This window comes from Podarcis raffonei, chromosome 5 (genome assembly GCF_027172205.1).
Source record: "Podarcis raffonei isolate rPodRaf1 chromosome 5, rPodRaf1.pri, whole genome shotgun sequence".
Lineage (NCBI taxonomy): Eukaryota > Metazoa > Chordata > Lepidosauria > Squamata > Lacertidae > Podarcis > Podarcis raffonei.
The window spans coordinates 4,628,541-4,649,282 of record NC_070606.1 but is presented as its reverse complement, the minus strand read 5'-3'; the positions used below and the strand labels follow the sequence as shown (position 1 = coordinate 4,649,282).

At 43.0% G+C, this 20,742-nt stretch overlaps 1 protein-coding gene across 4 annotated transcripts in view; it reads left to right on the top strand.

The window, feature by feature from the left end:
- Nucleotides 1-3,727: 3,727 nt before the first annotated feature.
- Nucleotides 3,728-20,742, top strand: part of MPPED1 (metallophosphoesterase domain containing 1) — a 79,305-nt gene continuing 62,290 nt past the window's right edge. Inside the window, exons 1-3 of one of the 4 annotated variants that reach the window (XM_053387659.1) lie at nucleotides 3,728-3,853; nucleotides 17,996-18,053; nucleotides 19,399-19,671. In XM_053387659.1, coding sequence (XP_053243634.1) covers nucleotides 19,520-19,671 — 152 coding nt within the window. In that variant the 5' untranslated portion in view covers nucleotides 3,728-3,853; nucleotides 17,996-18,053; nucleotides 19,399-19,519. Of the gene's footprint in view, nucleotides 3,854-4,165; nucleotides 4,222-6,048; nucleotides 6,070-17,995; nucleotides 18,054-19,398; nucleotides 19,672-20,742 lie in introns of those variants that run through there. The other 3 variants (XM_053387662.1, XM_053387660.1, XM_053387661.1) reach the window with 3 other exon arrangements.

The following is a 20,742-nucleotide window of genomic DNA, read 5'->3' as shown; positions in this document are numbered from 1 at the left end:
AGCAGTAAAATAAAAAATAAAAAGTGGTTCTATGTTGCAAATCAACCACTGCTAGTTGTCTCTTTTTGTTTCCCAGTGTATTTCTTACCAATATAAAACTTGGTGTGGCACGAGCAAATTTTTCTTCTGAAAGTGTGGCTCAGAGGGAAAAGTTTGGGAACCACTGCCATAAGGGATGCCAGTGCCCGCCCCCCGGGGGCCCTGTTAATGTTTGTGGCCCCTGGCATTTGCCCCACCCTGTTGGGTGCTGATGCTAGGCCTGCCAAAGCAAGCTGGCCCCCCAGACTGTCATGCTAGGAAGAGCAACGGCCTTCAGGAATGCTGCTTCCCAGCCATGCTGACTTTATGCCTTGGGATGTCAGCCACTGGGGAAGAGCAGTGGCAAAGGCCTATTGGTCGCATGTCCTGCATGCGGCCTTTTCATAGGCACCTGGCTGCCCACTGTGGGAAACCATGCTGTGCTAGCTAGGCTTGGTGTGATTCAGCAGAGCTCTTCTTATGTCTTTATAGCTTAGAAATAATGTTACATAGTTACTCCTTAAAATCTATTAGGGAGTGCCTGGTCACAAATTTCCCTCCCTGATACTGGATATCAGCTCCATGTTTTCCCGTTCACTCAGGTTTGATTGGCAAAGATCAGGAGTAGCGCTTTATCAATAATAGCACCCACTCTACAGTATGCTATCCCTGCGGAGATTTGTCTGGCATCTTCCCTGTTGACATTTAGTTGAAATAATTTCTCTTTGTGAAGTGTTTCTGTTCCTGGGGGTATATTTTAACTGGCACTGTGAGTTTTTGATTTTGGTATTTTATTGTATGCAACTTTCATCCCCTTGTGGCAAACGTATAAATATCCTCAGATTACAAATATCCCGTTTTTCCTACTGTTTTCACAATCACAGTGCTATAAAATAGCAAAATGTTAATTTACAGAACCATTCCAATGCATTGTTTTCTGTGATTTTTGTGGGATTCTAAACCATTTGCAAAAAGTGATGTTTAAATTGGTGGTTGCATCTTCTACATGTGTACATTGGGGTGTAACTGATTTTTAATCTCACATTATTCATACATGGAGACAGATAATTTAGTTCTAAAGATAATTGCAGGCCGTGAACACTTCCATTAACTTTGCATACAGCACATGCCTACAGCTGGTTTGGAACAGGGGCGTAGTGGGGGGGGGAGCTGCCCCCCTAAATCAAGTAAATAAATAAAAATACTTAACTGACCAATTGCATCACAGATAACTTGGTTCTGTCCCCACTAAAATAAAGCCTGGCTATGCCCATGTTTGGGAAGTGGCCCTTCTTTGTGTGCCTCCTCTACGCGAGGTCCAGAGGGTGGCAACCCAAGAGTAGGGCCTTTTCAGTGGTGGCTCCCCATTTGTGGAATGCTCTCCCCAGGGAGGTTGGCCTGATGCCTTCATTATACACCTTTAGGCACCAGGCAAAAATGTTCCTCTTTAACCAGGCCTTTGGCTAATTGACATCCCATGCTCTTTTAAAATGCGTTTGAGGGGAGCTTATTCGGTTGTTTTTGTTTTATGTACTTTGTAGTTTTATATTCTGATTTTATCCTGTGAACCACCCTGAGACCTGTAGCTACTGGGCGGTATACAAATTTAATTAATTAATAATAAGTGTTGTAACCATGACGTTAGCCACAGTCCATATCTATTCTGTACCTGTCCTGTCATTTTTGACAAAATGCTATGTTCTGATGTGTTCCCCGTGCCAAACCTGCTTCAATCTTAATTGAGAAAAAGAATGACCCAGCCTTGCTTTAAGTTGGTGATATGTACAAAGCATATCAGGTCTGAAAGTTGACTACCGAGAGATGAAAGTAAGCGAGAAGAGTTACTAAGGGTAAATTCTCCCTCTGCAATAGCCACTGAGGAGTTTGGGACACGGACGGCTGATTCTCTTGTGCAGAGGTTTTCAACCTTTTTGGGTCCATGGGTCCCTTGACCAACTACACTCTTTCTGCGGCACCCATGTGGGGCTCAGGAGCCCAGTTAGGTCACCCTTGCCTGCAGAGCTGGCAGCCTCTCACCCTTTTTCAAACACCCTCCCTTGTGAAGTGTTCCCTCTCTGAGCCGCCCCTCTCCTGCCCCAAAGAGAGGTGCCTCCTCACACTGCCCCACAGGGGCCTGGGACTTGTCTGTTCATTCCCAACAATGAGGGCTGGTGGACTGGCAGGCTGGGCTCCCTCACCCACTTGCTTGCTTACTCCAAGGATGCCTCAGCTCCTGGAAACCAGCACCCCCTGGCCAGCCCCAGAGGCACCATTCACATGGGGAGCTTAGAGCCAGGGCTGCTGCAACACACAGCTGTGCAAGCCTTGGGGAGGCAGAGATGCAAGAGGGCATCAGAGGAGGGAGGGCGGGAAGGAAGGAAAGAGGGACAGAGACCAGTGTTGCCTGGGGCACCTGAGCATCACTCAAGGCACACTGGTTGAAGACCACTGCTCTAGTGTACTGTTACCAGCATGGCTTTTGGATGACTCACAAGTCACAGTAGCCCTGTGAGGTAGATTAAACTGAGCCATAAGTGACTTCTGGCTTTGGGTGCAGAGAGTTCTGCGCATTAGTTTCCTCCGCATTCCCCCCCCCCCCCACTTCATATCATGTTTGATTGTAAGCCATGACTTTACAATGTTAGCCACATTGCGCACATTAGCAGAAGGGCAGATAAATACATAATGTATGAATCACAGAACGGTAGGGAAGAGATCCTAAGGGTCATCTTGTCCAACCCCCTGCAATGCAAAGATCTCAACTTGAAAAAAACCTTCAAAGGAGGAGAGTCCACCACCTTTCGTGGGAGTCTCTTCCGCTGCTGAACAGCTCTTACTATCAGAAAGTTTTTTCTGATGTTTAGCGGGAATCTCCTTTCCTGATGGCATTGGTTTGAGTCCTACCCTCTAGAGGAGAAGAAAACAAACTTGCTCTACCTTCCAGTGTGACAGCCCTTGAGAGATTTGAAGATGTTTCTCATATCTCCTCTTTTCCAGGCTAAACATACCCAGCTCCTTCAACCATTCCTCATAAGGCTTTCCAGACCCTTGATCATCTTGGTTGCCTCCTCTGCACACCAGCTTGTCAACATCCTTCTTAAATTGTGGTGCCCAGAACTGGACACAGCATTCCAGGTGTGGTCTGACTAAGGCAGAATAGAGGGAGACTATTACTTCCCTTGATCTGGACACTAGAATGAGGCGCCTAGAATTGCATGAGCTTTCTTTCTGCTGCTGCATCACACTGTTCCCTCATGTTCAGCTTGTGGTCCCCCAAGACCCTTTCCCCAAGTACTGCCCAGCCAGGTGTCCCCAGGTGTCTTTCTTTGGTGCATCTGGTTCTTCCTCACAGCCCTAGACTTATAGGGCTGGGAGGGCCCCCGAGGGTCAGGCCCCTCGGACCCCAAGGTCCTTTCCACACGTGCGGCCGGCCGAATCCCTCTCAGCCCTGCCCCCCCCCCCGCCTTGGCGCCGCGGCTGAGGAGACGGCGACCCAGAGGGGGTCGGTGGGGAGGGCGGCCCCCACTGCGCCCCTCGGAGTGGTCGTCGTCGTCGTCCCCGCTCTTTCTCCTCAGGCCGGGGAGCGAGCGAGCGAGCGAGCGAGGGAAGGAGGCGCCCGGAGGCGCGTCTCTGAGGGGGCTGAGCCGGCGGCGGCCGGGCTCTCTCTCGGGGGCGGTGAGGCGCCCGGGCCCCCCAGGAAGAGGTGGGGGCGAAGGGGGAGGGGAGACCGGGAGCCCCGTTGCCAGAGATGGCTGCGCGCTTTAAAAGGAGGAGGAGGAGGAGGAGGAGGAAGAAGAAGAGGAGCGAGAGGCAGAGCCGGGCTCCGTGAGGAGAAGTGAGTCTTGGCGGGAGAGGAGGTGAAGCGGCGAAGGGAGGCGACGCCTTGGCGGGACAGAGAGAGAGGCGGGCGGGCGGCGCTGAGGGGGCGAGGCGGGCACCCCCTGCCCAAGGAGGAGGAGGAGGAGGCGGAGGGCCGGCCTGCCTCTGCCTGCCTGCCGGGGAGGCGGTTCTCCCGCCCGCCCCGCCGAAGCCGCGATGGGGGCCGCTTCCCTCACGCGGGCGAGGCAGGCGAGAGAGGGAGCCAGCGAGAGCGCGGCGGCTGCTTCTTCTTCTTCTTCTGGGAAGCCCCTGGGCGCCTCTCCTTCCCCTTTCGCGGGCTTTGTTGTTTTTCCAGGTTCCTCCTCCGCGTCGCCTCGGAAGAAGGTAAGCGACCCGCCGCGCTCTGCCTGTCACGCGTCTCCCTCGCCCGGCTCGTGTGTGTGTGTGCGCGCGCGCGTGTTCGCGTGTCTGCGGCTCCTGCCTTCCGCTTCTAGATCCTTCTTCCCGGCTGCTTCGGGGCTCCGAACAAAGCGGAGCGGGAGGAGGAGACGGGGCGGCGGGGTCTCCGCCAAGCAGGGAAGTTAGTCCGGAGTTTGCCGAGTTCCGGCGGAGGCTCCTCCGGGCGAGGGAGGCATTGCAGGGCTGGGGGCTGCAGGACGCCGACCTCGGCCAGGCGGGCTCCCCCGTCCCTCCGCCGCGCTCCTGCCGCTCTTCCTCCGCCGCTCGGCTCTTTCCCGGAGCATCTCCTCCTCCTCCTCCTTCCCCCAATTTCTTAAGAGCCTCCTGCATCTTGTCCGCGGGTGACTTTGCAAGGGGTCACTCTGCAAAGCGGTCCCTAAATCCTCGGAAGCCCATGCTCCCTCCAAACCCGGCACTTTTTCGTTCCTGCGCATATGCTTGGCTTTTTCTTCCCCCTTTAATAATAGTAATAAAATTGGAAATGTTTAAATAATTCATTGGGAACCGGCTCCAACCCGGATCATCCTGCAGCCCCGGCAAGGCTTATTAGGGATGCTCACTGAAATCCTCAAGTGTTTCTTCCGGGTAAAATCTGCATAAGGTTGGTCTCTGTATCCTGCTGACACCAACGCGAGAAGTTAGATGTCATTCAAGGGGGTTCGCAGGTCAAGTCCTGTTTGCTCAGAAGTAAATGCCATTGAATTGCGTGAAGCTCTCTGCCACAGGACTAACTTCAGCTGCGTTGGGGTCTTGGAGTTTGGGTTAGAGCACCGCTCAATGGATTTCTACTGGACAACTTGTGTCCTCTGCCCTACATTTTACTTTGTCAGTGGTAGTAATAAAACAAAAAATGAAGTCATGTCAGTGGCTAGTAACCTAAAGCATTGTTTTTCTGTTTGGGATCAGTAAGTGAATTCATTGCCTTCACCCTGCGGAAGCACTGGTGTCTGCTTGAAGCATAATTGTTATGTCCCAGTATGTTAATGTTGGATGTAGCAAAAGTCACTAGCCCATGGTGTAACAGACTATTGTTCCCACACATCTGTCAATGAAATTGAGGGTATTAAATTTTGAAAGTTCCTTTTAGTAAAGCACAGTGATATGTATGTATGTATGTATGTATGTATGTTCAAGGTAGCAGGCCATTGATAATTCCTTTGGGAAAAATACTGGAGAAACTATATTGGAGTTTAAGAATCTGAAAGAGAACAGTAGGATGTAATGGACCTGGAAAAACAAAAACAACAACAGTAACAACAATAGTTTAATGTTTTTGGACATGTAAAATTTGGACACTTAAATTCATACTGTGTTTAAAATGCTTTCGCCTTAATAAATGTATTTTCTTGAAATCTTATTAAGTGTGATCCCATATGCCGTTAAGTATGGCAAAAAGCTGGTATATGCTAGGCTGTAATTTAGCCATGGAGTCATAATGATATGTTTAAACTGTCATCTCAAGGTTTATTTCATTATCTCACATGATAGGCAATTTTTATTCAAATGCAGCCTTAAAATTTCTACCTGCAGGGAATGTATATTGTATGCATATATAAGTTAGTGCAGTGCATATTTATGAACACGCTCTCTCTCCTTTTCTCCCTCTTAAGGTTTAGGAAGTGATATGACTGCTAGGATTTTTGACATCTTGTAAGCAATGTTCTATCTAGAGTGTGACTGAGGAATCTATCTCACAATTGATACCAATACCTTTAGCTGCTTTTCTGAATTAGGAATTCAGTTTTACAATAATAATGTGATCCAATCTTAAAGGTAAAATCTGTAGCTTGTTCATTTATAGTAGTGTTAATGTTTATTTCTATGGTTTATGCCTGCTTGTTATATTGGAGGTGTTATTGGTCTCAGTGTAAAGATGGCCAATAGTTGTTACAGTCCTCCTATCATCTATAGATATCGGGGTTGTATATCCTGGAAACTGGTTTACCCCTAGTTACAATTCCCAGGGCCCTTAAGAGACTACAGTTCCCATGATAATTGGGGGAGGGGCATGCTTTAAATGTATTGTGTGTACACAGCTTAAGTTTCTGGGCCACTTATGAGAAGCAGCATATTATGGTTTTGTGGAACAACCTTTATGTTGCAGGTTTTTTTATAGGCAAGCTATAACAAATAATACTCACAGAAGTTATGGAAATAATTGTTCACTTCAGACAGTCCAGGAAGTTCACAGACCTCATTTGCATTGTTTTACCTAAACAATTTCAGTCCGACCATCTTTAGTAGATGAGGCAAAAACTTCCAGGGGATGTTGCTATTCACAAGGGAGAGTTAATTACTTTTTATAATAGAATACATGAATACCAGTGTCATCCTTGTTTAGATTGTGATGTGCCTGGAAAGGGTCCTACTGATCGCATGTTTTGTAAGATCTTATGTCTGGTGGCTTACCTGAAGCATAACAATTAACCATTACCACCATCATCTCCAGTTTAATTACTTAATTTGATGATAACACCGCATGTGAAATTTGTTGCCAAATCTTGTTCTAACAGTCTTGCAATGGAAGGCCATTTTCAGTATAAGATCACCTTCCCTTGAAAACCTTGCCTGCTATGCTGGCATCATATTAAATATGTCACCATTTTCAGTTTGGATTTGGAAAGAGTTGGTTGATTGAGGATGTGGAATACAGTACTTTCTTTCTGCATCATAAACACGTTAGTGAAAATTTGAGTGTAAAACCATCTACCCCTAGTAATGAAGTCCTCCTACTCCCTCTTTGTCCTTACATTAGGTGTGTAGGAGAAAAGAAGGGAAAAAAGGTGGCACTATGCTTGGCAGCTTTAAGCTGTTTTCCCCCTCCCTACGCCTGCTCACAGAAGATAGAGAACGAGTAAATTGATTAAACGATGGGTTAAGAGATTTAGGTTATACATTAGAAATAGTGATGAATAACCTTCTAGAAGTAGAACCCTTCTAGAAGTGATATGGAGAGCCATGTCAGATCCATTGGTGCCTTACTTTAGGAAACAGAAAGGCAGTACTGTGTGTTGTGGGGGTGTGTTAAGGGGTGTGTTAATAGTGTGGTAAGGGTTATAAGGGGTCAGTGACCGAAGACAGCAAAGGGGAACAGATTTGGATCCAGAATTGGTGTGTAGGGGTGGGATTGGAGTGCTCTGGGATTTATTTGTGTGGGGACTATGGGGCTGAAAAAGTGACTTGAGTGTCACAAGGCATTTGGAAGCTGCAAGCTAGTTTTTTATGTTTGGATGTTCCTTTCCACTGAAAGTAGAAGGCACTTTTTCTTCTTTTTTGCTAGGAGTGCTATTAACTTTTGTTTTTGTTTATTTATTAAATTTGTATATTGCTCTTCATACATATTAAAATTGTATATTGCTGTTGATCTCAGGGCAGTTCACAAAATACATACAACAAAATACATAATAAAAAGGAAAAACAGAAAACAAATTCACTATGAATTTATTTATAGGTGAATATTTTTGCCTGAATTTTCTAAACATAAATCCTTAAACGAATTGGTCACAAAAATCACTGACTTAGTTTCTAGTGATAGTACCAAGCCAGACAGCAGATGTAATTACTGCATTTTTACTATTTTAAATGCCACTATTTCACATTTAACTAATACCAACAGTGTAAAAGTTCATTGTTCAAAAATTATAAAGCTCCTGTCCAAAGGCCTTACAAACCATTTTTTTTGTCGGGGGGGTACCCTAACTCTAATGTGTAGAATTGCAGCCTAAATGATTTGCACTTTAACTCATTGGTATTGTTTTATTATTAAGGAGAGGATGAAGATTTTTTAAAATTATAGGTTATAACATATGCCTATGTTTCTTTCTGATTGATTGAAAACTAAGAGACCTGTAGCACTTGAAATGCTATAATAATAATAATAATAATAATAATAATAATAATAATAATAATAATAATAGTGGCTTAAGCTTTTTTGGATTACAGCCCACCTTGTCAGGTGCCAAAGGATTATTTGTTGCTTTTGCAACAAAGATTTGTGAATAGATTTCTGGAAACCTGCATCATTTCTTGTGTTACACAAGGCATACATTCAACAGCATCATTCCTTTTTTGTTTAAACTTCCCTTTATAAATGCTTTTAAATAAAATGACTAATGTAACATAAGAATCATTTTTCTCCATTAGTTTTAGAAACTAATTAAAGAGTGAATGTTTTCTTTTTTAAAAAAAAAATCCTGTTAAATTCGTTAGGTAATTAACCGGCAGCAAGCAAATGAATTGTTCTTAAAATCAGGCTATATTTTGAGTTGTAACAAATTTTAAAAGTCTAGCACGGTAAAGGAAAACCATTTTTACTATATCACAATTTGATCATTGTAGAAAGTAAATAATGGAAAAACATTTAATATCTGGATTTGGAGTCATTAAATAAATAGATGGTCAGGTGTCATTTTGATGCAGAACACTGACAAATATAATTAGTCTTTCACTGTGAGTCCTAATTTTCCTGTAAATGAACAGTTCCTTTGTTTTCCTCTTACATTTTGCATGGAATTAGTCTGATTTATAAGAACTTACCAAGAAAATGTTATCCTTCTTGTCTACAATTCTTTATTTATGGACTTAATTAGATTTGGAGCCCGTCTCATTTTACAGATATAAAATGAAGATAGATTGTTCCTATCCTATATATATGTTAGACAAGGACTTGGATAAGAGTGGGCGACAATTTATGTACAGTCACAGGTGTTCATACATGCTGCACTCAAATAGAATTTCCTGGGGAGAAAGCAAAACAGAAGTAGGGGAAGGGAATGCTTCATAAGGAAAAATAAGGAGAGATGTTAGTATATGAAGGATCAGAAATGAGAAGTGAGAAGACAGGGAGGTGAGGCTACTCTTCATTAAATTACTCCTAGAGACAAGTGATGGTGCCACAGAAATGTTAACAGAGAAAATTAAGGCATGGGATGGTAAGGAAAAATGCAAGGGAAGAGAGCTTTGAAGAAAGGGACCAGGATGTCTGTCCATGTGTCTTCTTTAATAGAGGACAGTCCTCTATTTGAGGGACTGTGCCCAACTCCAATAGAGAAGGGGGCTCACCAACACCAACTGGATGGCTCTTCAACAATACTTGGGCAGTAGACTGAGAAGACTCACAAGGAACCTGATCACTGTCCTCTCTTCTATGATGAGATGTGTTTCTAGTTGTTGTGTCTGAATTTGCATCTATACATTTAAATCAGCATCTGCAGAGTTTATGGTAACGTGTCCTTGTTTGTCCTCTTTTTTGGTTATGCATTTCTTAACCAATTCCTGATCCACAAGAGGACCTATCCTTGTATTCAGTGACTGCTAAACCTACTAAGGAGTCTTTGGTGGGATACTTTGTCCAAAGCTTTTTGAAAGTCCAGGTACACTATGTCAGCTGGATCACCTCTATCTGTACACTTGTTGACACTTTCAAAGAACTTTATCAGGTTTATGAGACAAACCTTCCATTTGCAGAAGCTATGCTGGCTCTGCTTCAGTAAGGTTTGTTCCCCAGTGTGCTTGGCTATTTTATCTTTAACAATACTTTCCACCAGTTTTCTGGGGGCATTCAGCTAACCAGCCTGTAATTTGCAGGATCTCTGCTGGATCTATGTTTTAAAAAACATGTTGCCTTGGCTACTTTCTAGTCCTTAGGTATGGATGCTGCTCTGAGAGACAAGTTACATATTTTTGTTAGAAGATCAGCATTTTCACATGAGTACTCTCAGTTGGATTCCATATGGACCCAGTGATTTCTCCGTTTTTGTTTTGTTTATTTGTCCTTGAACCTCATCTCTCATCACCACTATCTCCCTTAGTTTTACAAACTCACCTCCTGCAAAGGTTAGTTCAGGCACAGGGACCTGCCCTATATCTTCTATCATGAAGACAGATGCAAAGTATTCATTCAGCTTCTCCTCAACCCCTATCATTCTTTAGCACTCCTTTGACTCCTTTATCATCCAAGGGTCCAACTGTCTCCTTGCTACTTCCTGCTATTAATATATTCAAAGGACTTCCTCTTTTTGGACTTAACATTTTTAGCCATGTGTTCTTCAAAGTCTATTTTAGCATTCCTTACTGTCTGCTTGCACCTCCCCACCCCAAGTTTGTGTTCTTGTTTCCTTTTTTGGGACAAGCCTTCAGTTTTTTGAAGAAAGCCTCTAAAAGCTGCATTGACTGTCCTTCCTTGGAGGTTTTTAAGCAGAGCTTGGATGGCCATCTGTCATGGACGCTTTAGCTGTGATTCCTGCATTGCAGGGGGTTGGACTAGATGACCCTTGGGGTCCCTTCCAACTCTGCTCATTAACCACACTGGTGTTCTCTTGACCCTCATGGTACCTTTCTTGATCTGCGGTATACACTCCAGTTGAGTTTCTAATACTCTGTTTTTAAACAACTCGCAAATATTTTGAAGTGCTTTGACCCTCTTGACTTTGCCTTTCAACTTCCTATTTACCAACTTTCTCTTCATTTGGGGGAAGTTTCCTCTTTTGAAATCAAATGCACTGTGTTGGATATTCTTAGCAATTGATCATTTACATGTATATTTAATTTAATAGCACCATGGTCACTGCTCCCAAATGGCTCAACAACACATACATCTCACATCAGATGCTGGGTGCCTCTCAAAATTAGGTCCAAGGTTGCCACTCCTCTGGTTGGTTCCACCACCAACTGTTCTAGGCTACAGTCATTTAAGGTCTCTAGAAATTTTACCTCCTTGTCATGACTGGAGCACATATGCAGCCAGTCTGTGTGAGGGTAATTTCAGCCACTCATTACTACAATGTGTCCTCTTTTGATGCTTGATTTCATTATTCATCTCAAGATCCTGGACCCCTGGGGCCCAGTATCACCACCCACAATGATTCTATAGAAGTATTTGTCACTTTGGGGATTTCTAGCTAGCGGGATTCAATGCTGTCTGTGACGTTCAGAGCGACACAACCTTAGGTACACCCTTCTTTTTGCTTCCTGTAGACTTTATATCCAGAGATAACAACGCCCCACTGGTTCTTTCCATTCCACCAAGTTTCTATTATGCGTACTATATCAATGCCATCCTCCAAGACAAAGCACTCCCGCTTGGAGGCGTCTAGCATTAGCATATAAACACTTATATAAATCTCTCTTTGGTACTTGTGTTTGTCTTGTGGTCCTTTGGCCTCTCTGAATTTCTGTCCTGTCCCCTGCACTCTCAATGCCTAGTTCTCTGCCAGCCCATTTAATTTTTCCTTAGTTTCCTCAGTTTTACTTTGTGGTTGAACTGGTCACTGCTGCAATATCATTTTAGCTGATCTGCAACAGGCTCCACTGACCCAGGCAATCACAGACTTATTCCTTCTTGCAAGTATGGATGCAGGACACTCAGGAGATTGTCTGCCTAATAGCCTCTTGCCTTTTAGTGACTAGTCCTACAAATCTGGAAGTGCACTTAGTTGTAATTGACCATTATATAAATAAACTGCTCAAAAACCAAAGTGGTTTAAAAATGTTTCATGTTTACTTCTAGTTAGAAATAGGCTTAGGTTTTTTGGTTTTGAATACTAATCCATAATTGTGCTGTCTTCAAGAAAGTTATGGGAGTGGAGAGAGAAAGTGAGAAATCGCTACAGATTGCCGTTTAAAGTGTCCCAAAGGATTTGGTTCTCCTTTCAAGATGCTTGTTTAACTCCCATTGACAGTAATGGCAGATATAAAATGCAGTCAAATTTTAATGAGTTGGCTTGTAAGTGCATATTTCCATGCTAGGCACAGTTTCAACTTAAAATTACACTTTTGAAAAAGGTTCATTCATTTACATTTTCAACTAAGACCGTTATTTCAGGGTTCTCAGTTCTGCCAGTATTTACGCACATCATTGACTTCAGACTGCAGATGCCTAAATGTCAGTTCATACTAGTATTGATGTCAGTTCCATAAATTGGTGGAAAGTTACTGATTTGGTCAGTGGTTTTCAACCAGTGTTCCTTGGCACTCTGGGGTGCCTTGAATAATGGTCATGGGCAACCCTGGCCTCTGTCCCTCTTTCCTTCCTTCCCTCCCTCCCTCCCTCCCTCCTCTGATGCCCTCTTGCATCTCTGCCTCCCCAAGGCTTGCACAGCTGTGTGTTGCAGCAGCCCTGGCTCTAAGCTCCCCATGTGAATGGTGCCTCTGGGGCTGGCCAGGGGGTGCTGGTTTCCAGGAGCTGAGGTGGCCTTGGAGTAAGCAAGCAAGTGGGTGAGGGAGCCCAGCCTGCCAGTCCACCAGCCCTCATTGTTGGGAATGAACAGACAAGTCCCAGGCCCCTGTGGGGCAGTGTGAGGAGGCACCTCTCTTTGGGGCAGGAGAGGGGCAGCTCAGAGAGGGAACACTTCACAAGGGAGGGTGTTTGAAAAAGGGCGAGAGGCTGCCAGCTCTGCAGGCAAGGGTGACCTAACTGGGCTCCTGAGCCCCACATGGGTGCCGCAGAAAGAGTGTAGTTGGTCAAGGGACCCATGGACCCAAAAAGGTTGAAAACCTCTGTATTAGGTAATAGAAATCCCAAGCTTTTAAACTCTAGTACCTCCCGAAGGTGGAGGTGGTCCTAGATGCTGGGTTCCTGGGCGTGTCACTGCCGCTGAGAAACAAGAAGTGATGTGCCTATGTTTGAGTGAGGAACTAAGTGGAACTCAGCAAGCAGCAGTTCTAGCAAAGTGCTTCATTGCATAGGCATTCTCTGTTGTCAAGCAAGAGAATGAGGATTACAGCTGAGGTGAAGCGGGTAGTGCTTCCTCCATGTGCAGGAACTTGCATGCATGAAAGTGCCTCCAGACTGTTGGAGGGGCTCAAGTGCTTACCAGTAATTTAGGTTTGTGCAAATGTAGGTTTTCACAATCAAAGTGGGTTAAAGTGCTAGGGCACCTCAGTGGAGCAAATCAACACATACCGTATTTTTTGCACCATAACACTCACTTTTTTCCTCCTAGAAAGTAAGGGGAAATGTCTGTGCGTGTTATGGAGCGAATGCCTGCGGGTGGCGGGGGGGGGGGGATCTGCAGTCGTGAGCAGAGGATCCATGGTTCCCCTTCCTTGCCTCCTCTGTGGTTACAAAGCATGGATCCATATGGATCCTCAGGATTTTTGCATTGGGCTACTCCAAACTCACTGTCAGATCACATGTCTGCGGCCACAGCATGAACCACAAAAATCATATATCACTATTTCGTTTAGAATATTTTTTTTCTTGTTTTCCTCCTCTAAAAACTATGTGCGTGTTATGGTCTGGTGCGTGTTATAGAGCGAAAAATACGGTATATATAAATGCAGACTTTCTGTAGTTAGGGAGGTCACAGGGAAATGCACTGGAAAGTGTAGGATGAATGAAGGGTTAATGGGAAGTGGCTCACCATGTAAGCTTCATGTAAGCAAATCTATATGAGGTTCAGTATACAGGCCATATAGAGAAGCACTGAGAAGCACACACAGATGAACTGTGAACAGGCTTCAGAAGGTAGAAACCTGCCTATCTTACTCAGAAGCAGATGAGCTATCAGGTGCTCCTCCATCTCTCTCACACACACTTTAAAAATTGTCTGGAGAGTTCCAATACGTACAGGGACTGCAGCACAAGAGAATTGAGAATTTAACCCTTCCACGTCCAAAAAGGTCAGCCCCCCCCCCCCCGTTTTGGCCTGCTAGCAGAGACGAACCTTGGTAATATGGCCCTCTGTGTGACGCCAAAATTTGACATCCCGGTGCCTTCCCAAAGTTGGGCAAGTGCTTACTAGACTTTGGGAAGGAGTCGGGGGAGGGAGGGGGGACTCTAGGTTCCTGTCACACCTCCTTCCCAAAGCCCAGCGCTTACTAGACTTTGGAAAGGAAGCCAGGAGGTGCCCCCTGCACTCTGTGTTGGGGAACCATTCGCGCTGCCGGAAATCTGCCTCTACTGCTAGGAAAACCATATATGTGTCTTATTTCCAAATAGCCTCATGGAGGGATGGTGGTAAATCTGCTCTCTCTGTAGTACGGATTAGATTAGGCCTCCTGCATTTCTGTATGAAGAAATTGTAAAAAGACAAAGGTGCATTCAGACATCTCTGGTGCATATGTAGCTTAGCCCTTGTATGATTAATAATTTTATGAAATACTTTTCCTTTTACCCATCTGATGATACCACCTTTTCCCACTGGATATCAATTCATTCCTATCTCCCCCTAACATTCAATTTATCCTTGCATCATCAGCATGTTATAGATTAGCAAATCTCATATGAAAATGCACTTGTCTCTTGTTATTTTTATGTATTTCCAACCTTCGTTATAAATATTATGCTGTATGTGAGCAGTTGTTTGTTTCAATATTAGATTGCAGTTATAAGAGATAATAACTATGGGGGTGTATCTCTGGGGTTTGTGAAATACACTGTATTTCACAAACCCCACAAAAGTTGAACAGGGAACAGTAGATAGTGGAAAGAGAGACATTATGAAAGCAGAAGCAAAGAGTTAGAAAAATGGAAATCAGGAAGAAAGAGTTCAGAGAAATATTGCCTTATCTGTAAAGAAAAAGAGCAACTAAAATGTGATTGAAAAATGGCAGAATGCAAAAGATGGAATTACTTTTTGTAGACATGTCAACAATGATGGAATATGTTAGAGTGAAGAGTAAATATTCTTCAGCAAAAAAAGCAAAAATCCAAAGTCCTATAAACACCTATTCATCTCATAGAATGAGATTTCTTTATTAAGGTGCATAAAATAATAATGTATTGCCTCTGAAAGGTCACACTAGGCTAAAAACTACAGCTGATTTTACATGCCACAGATAGTTGTATTAGTCCTTTTAGTGCAGAAAGCAAGATGTGGAAGCTCTCAGAGCATCCACTCACAATGCCACTGGTTTCTAACACGCCTGGCTATGGCCCTGCAGCTTGAGGTTTTCCTTGCCTCTTGAGGCATCCAGTGCTCCATTTATCCCTCCACACATCAAGAGTTCCATGTACAGGGGATTTGCTCATTCTTTTTATTATTAAATGTATATCAAACAAAACTTTACAGTATTCATGATTTGTGGAAAGGAGCGCAGAGTCTTGAAACAAGAGAGACTGTGTGGGTTGTATCCAGTGATCCTGTTCGTGCAAGTACTTCTTCCGGCACAACACTCTCCTCTCCTCTTGTCCCTGTGTGCCCTCCAAAAGTTCTCTAGAGGGTTGGGGGAAAACTCAGAACATATCTGGAGTGTGCATGGAGCGAGGAGAGGAAGGGTCAGTTCTATCGCACAAGCAGAAGTCTCTGTGTGAATGGAAAGACTTCTTAACTACAACCCTGTGAGCCTACTATTGTGCTTTGGCAAAAATGACAGAGAGGAAGGTTTAGACCATGGGTAGGCAAACTAAGGCCCGGGGGCCGGATGCGGCCCAATCACCTAAATCTGGCCCGCGGACGGTCTGGGAATTCGCGTGTTTTTACATGAGTAGAATGTGTCCTTTTATTTAAAATGCATCTCTGGGTTATTTGTGGGGCCTGCCTGGTGTTTTTACCTGAGTAGAATGTGTGCTTTTATTTAAAATGCATCTCTGGGTTATTTGTGGGGCATAGGAATTGGTTCATTTCCCCCCCTTCAAAATATAGTCCGGCCCACCACATGGTCTGAGGGGCAGTGGACTAGCCCTCTGCTGAAAAAGTTTGCTGACCCCTGGTTTAGACCAACAGGTTTGCAGATGCCTCCACTTGCAAGCTGTCTACAAATGTGGGCTCTCACAACTATGTTCTCCTTGAGCAGAGGGCAGAAACTACAATTGTCTTTTGATACAACAGAATAACATATGGCAAATCTTCTTCAATCCAGGAAGACGTTTAACTTGCATCTAGTTTTAGACACTTGACTAAGTTGCTTATAAATTAGGTAAATAGCTGCAAACCTTCTCATTTTGCATATGTTAAAAACATTAACAAAACAAATTATGACTGTGTATTTTTGGATCAGAAAGTACCAAAACCTGGGGTTGTCAATCCCATTTCATGGGAATTTCCCTCAAAAGTGCTAAGTGCTGATTGTGCTGTGCTTAATACCAAAACCTCCATCTTCATAGTTTTCAGTTGCCACAAAAATGCTAGGTAGGACCTTCATGAAAACCCTTAAGCTGTCATGGCCTCTCACTTTGTTATGCAGAGTCCCAAATTCCCAGTTGCAAGCCTTCCCTCCCCCTCCTTGTAAAAATCCCCCACCCAAATCTTTCCCCACCTTTTCATTCATTGCTTCTTCCATCTCCTGGCCAGGGAAAGAGAAAAGCAGCAATCTACCAGTACTTCAGGTTCTCATTTGCACAGATTTACCAGCTGCTCAGCAACACTGCACACAATGGGGAGGGTCTGCTCTGCGCCCAAACCTCTTAGGTCCCGGCCCAATTTGTTTGCATTGCTGCCTCACCTTTCCTTGCCAGTTTCATTTGGGAACCTCAGGTATCACTGAGGTGTGTTGTGGGCATTTCCTCTTTGGGTCCTGCTTTGAAAAAGATGCAGAGAGATCTGATCCTGCAGCTTGTCCCTCTCTGTGGCTTAAAATGAACCAGACTAGATTCCTGGAGTGTAGGGGCATTTGGGGAGATGGGGAGGCGTCTTCCGGAGGAAAAACACCTCCCTCCAAAGCCCTTTCCTGCCTGGCTTCTCACATGGATGGGGAAAAGACATTGATTTCTCCCATGAGCTAAATTGGAGTCGCCTTCTGAATATTGGGGCATGTGCAGAGTGCCCATTCAATACACCAGCGTTTGAGCCAAGAGGCGGGGGCTTAGGGCAAACTTGCTACAAACACAAGAGTCTTTATACTTTAGATTGTGCTGAGCCACTCTCTGACTCAACTCTCACAAATATGCTGACTCACTCTTTAAGGAACCAGCATATACACGCTGGTACTAACCCATAAAACCTTTTTTTAAATGTCAAAATCAGCATTTTGAATTGTTCTCAGAAGTGGAATGGTTGCCTATGCTTCTGTTTATAAATTGCATGATTTCATTTCATTTCACTTTCAATTTGTATACCACCTTTATACATTAGTGTGCTCAGGGGTTAGAAATGACAAAACATATAACAATAATCACATTGGTTCTATTTTCTACTATAATAAGGTAACAATCACATTGTCATTCTATAACAACTCAAAATGTCTTTAAAACATGTGATCGGCTAAATAAACCCAAGATATGCAATGTTGTAAATCCTTTTTGAGTTTTCTTCTGAAGACTATGGTTCTATTTCTGTGTTACAGGGTTTCCCTTCTTTATGCAGAAAATAAAATGTTATTGGGCTGATACAACTTATTTTATCAAGAGTAAAATATTGCACTTACGATGAAGCATGCATTTTGCTTTTACAGCATATATATTTTATGAGCAAACATGGATAATAATTTAAGTAATAATCATCTCCAAACTGTTTTATGAATGATGGTTTGTTGTCTCACAAATTGAATGTGGCCTTCTGGACTTATAATAATGTTTTCAATATAGCTAGCAAATTGCCCATTCCCAGTTTATTACAACTGACTCCAAATAAACAATGAACATTTTTTTCACACAGTTTTTGCTGTTTTTATTCTTTCAAATAGAAGATATGATTTTCCTTCAAATCAGGTTGTCAACTCTCCCCCCCGCCCCGTTAGGCCAGTGCTGTTTTGGAGGGGCATAACCATCACTGTGATCATTCCAGTGATATTAATTCTGTTATTTTTTTGTGTTTTTCAGGAGGTGCAGCACTGACAATGTGAATGTGCGATGATGAAAACATTTGTGGTTTGAAACTGTAAGTTTCCACTGTTGGTGCTTGCACAGAAAAGTATGAGATTTTGAGACTGGAATGATGAAATTATTTAAAAAATACGTTAGTTTGGGAGGTGATAAAATTCTGATACAGTGAACAAACAAACTGATGCCAATGATATGGTTAGAATCCAAAGGGGACATGACCTAGTGCTCAGGCCTAATTTTTCCAGAGTTTTCTGCAATCCCCCCACAAGCCGTTAAACTTTCTTTTTTCAAACCTACCAAATTTACATATAGTTTGATTTTACGAAGGGAAACTTGGCAAAAGGGAAAGTGCAAAAACAGCATTATTTCCATTGACATGTTCATTTACATTTACAGAATTGTGTGTATGCTCCACCTCAACCTGCAGATCTCAGGCTATGTAATAACATACTCCTAAATACACTGGAAGTGAATAATCAATGCAAAACAATAGGCTGCAGGTTTTGAAAATGGATTATTTTGGTGGAGTCTTGAGTAAATATATAGAAAAGCAGAGAAAAATGCACAAACCTTAGATAGTCTTTATTGTGCTATTTGTTTGTCATATTTTTAAAGATGTGGGAGCCACAATTTAGATTTGGTAGATCCAGTCTTCATAAAAAATAATTTCATGAAAATTCGTTAAAATATTTATGTGAGAAAAAATAATCATTAACTGTGTATTGACAAATGTACTTTTTTTCTGACTGACGGTCGAATAAAAAGGTTGTTGATGATGATAATCATTAAAGGAATGTACATTTGTGACACCCATTTTCTGGATTCAACAAAGCATGTTCAGTTATAACTGTTACAACATTCCTCTGGGTAATTCATGGTTTTATGAGTGCCATTGAACCATAGGAGAAAGCAAACCTTATACTGATTTCTTTGGAACACACACTTGGTTGTAATCTCTTCACGCACAGGCATGCGGTAGATTGCAGCAATAATATAAACCTTCCCCAATACGCTTAGACTAGGGGGAAATTAAAATTAAATAATGGTGTTTGCAAAACATTGAAACTGACATGCAATTTCTAAGCATTCCTGCATTGTTCAGTAGATTTGTGATTCAAAGTCCTCACCATTGGAACATGTTGTGCCATGTGTTCTTTGATAAGTTTGTTTTCCTCCTTTCTCACTCACTAAAACACACACACACACACACACACACACACACACACACACACACCAAATCATCAAGTTGCTGAGTTGGAGAGATTTGTAATGAGATGTTCAAGTTGTTAGCATTTATCTTCCTCTCCTAAATCTCCTTCTGACATTAAATAAAGTGTATTTCAGGCAGATTAACTGTCAAACACTTATGCCAACTACATTTCCCCCCAATCTGCTCCTAGGTTTTCAGAAGGGAAAGTTGTGCATGATGAGGTACGGAACGAACATGGATATTTTTAGCCCGTATAGGAAGATAGTGGAGATGACCCCCTGAAAAAGCATCACCATCCTCACACAGCAAGCATGGCTTTTGCCCAGTCGCACATTATGACAGCTAGAAGGCATCAGCACAGTAGACTAATAATTGAAGTTGATGAGTACAGCTCAAACCCGACACAGGCATTCACGTTCTACAACATTAACCAGGGACGTTTCCAGCCCCCACATGTGCAAATGTAAGTATTCTAGTTCTGTTATTGCTATACACAGACTTCTGAATGGTTATTGCTATGTCAATGTGGTATTTGATGGGCCAGTCAAAAGCGGGAATCGAGGGAATAGTGTTTTGGGGAAACATGTATTTTTATTAACAGATGCAAGGGGGAACACTGTGTTGTTTTACCTTGATATTTAATAAAATGGCAATAGGCAATTGCAGGAGCTTAGTACTGTATTATACCCTTAATCAGTAACCACCCCACACCCTTATATGAACAGTTATTTTAATATGAAGCCTTTTAAAGAACAAAACAAGTCTCATTGTTTGGCTAGAGATTCAAGAGATCTGCACTGACAAAAGAATGGCAGCAACTAATGAAATAGTGTGAGCACCCATATGACAAATCCTACTTTGATTCTGACAGTATGTGAAAGGCACAGGGTGCTTAAAGTGTAATTAGATTAATGTGTTTGTTTTGACTTTTTGTGTACCATGAAAACATCTGTAAAGTTAATTGCTTTGAAGGGTGATTTACTTTTAATGTAACATGGAAGATCATAACTGCAAAATGAACAGTGCTAATAAACTTGAGAGCCAGAAGGAAAAGAAAAGAAAATATTTAGCCATAACAGTCAACGAAGTATTGACATTATTGTAATATATTTTGGTAAAGTATAAAAACCAGTACAGTATCCTTTTTCTCTTTAGGTTAGTGAACTGTAACTTGACCAGGATAGGAGTAGTAATAGACTTAATGGGTTCAAAACTATAGGTCATGTTTTTCAAAAACCAAACATGCACTGTGCACATTTGACATGCAAACAGAATATGTTGGCCCATTACCTGGGTCTTCTGCCCCCGCCCCCTCCCCTTTTGAAGATGGGGACAACATTTGCCCGCCTCAAGTCTGCAGGGACCTCACCTGTTCTCCAATAATTCTCAAACATCATAGACAAAGGCTCTGAGATTACATCCACAAGCTCCTTTAGTACGCTTGGATGCAGCTCATCAGTCCCTGGAGATTCGAATTCATTTAAAGTAGCTAGGTGTTTCCTATCTTGGGCTCCAGCTCCCTCCTTACATCATT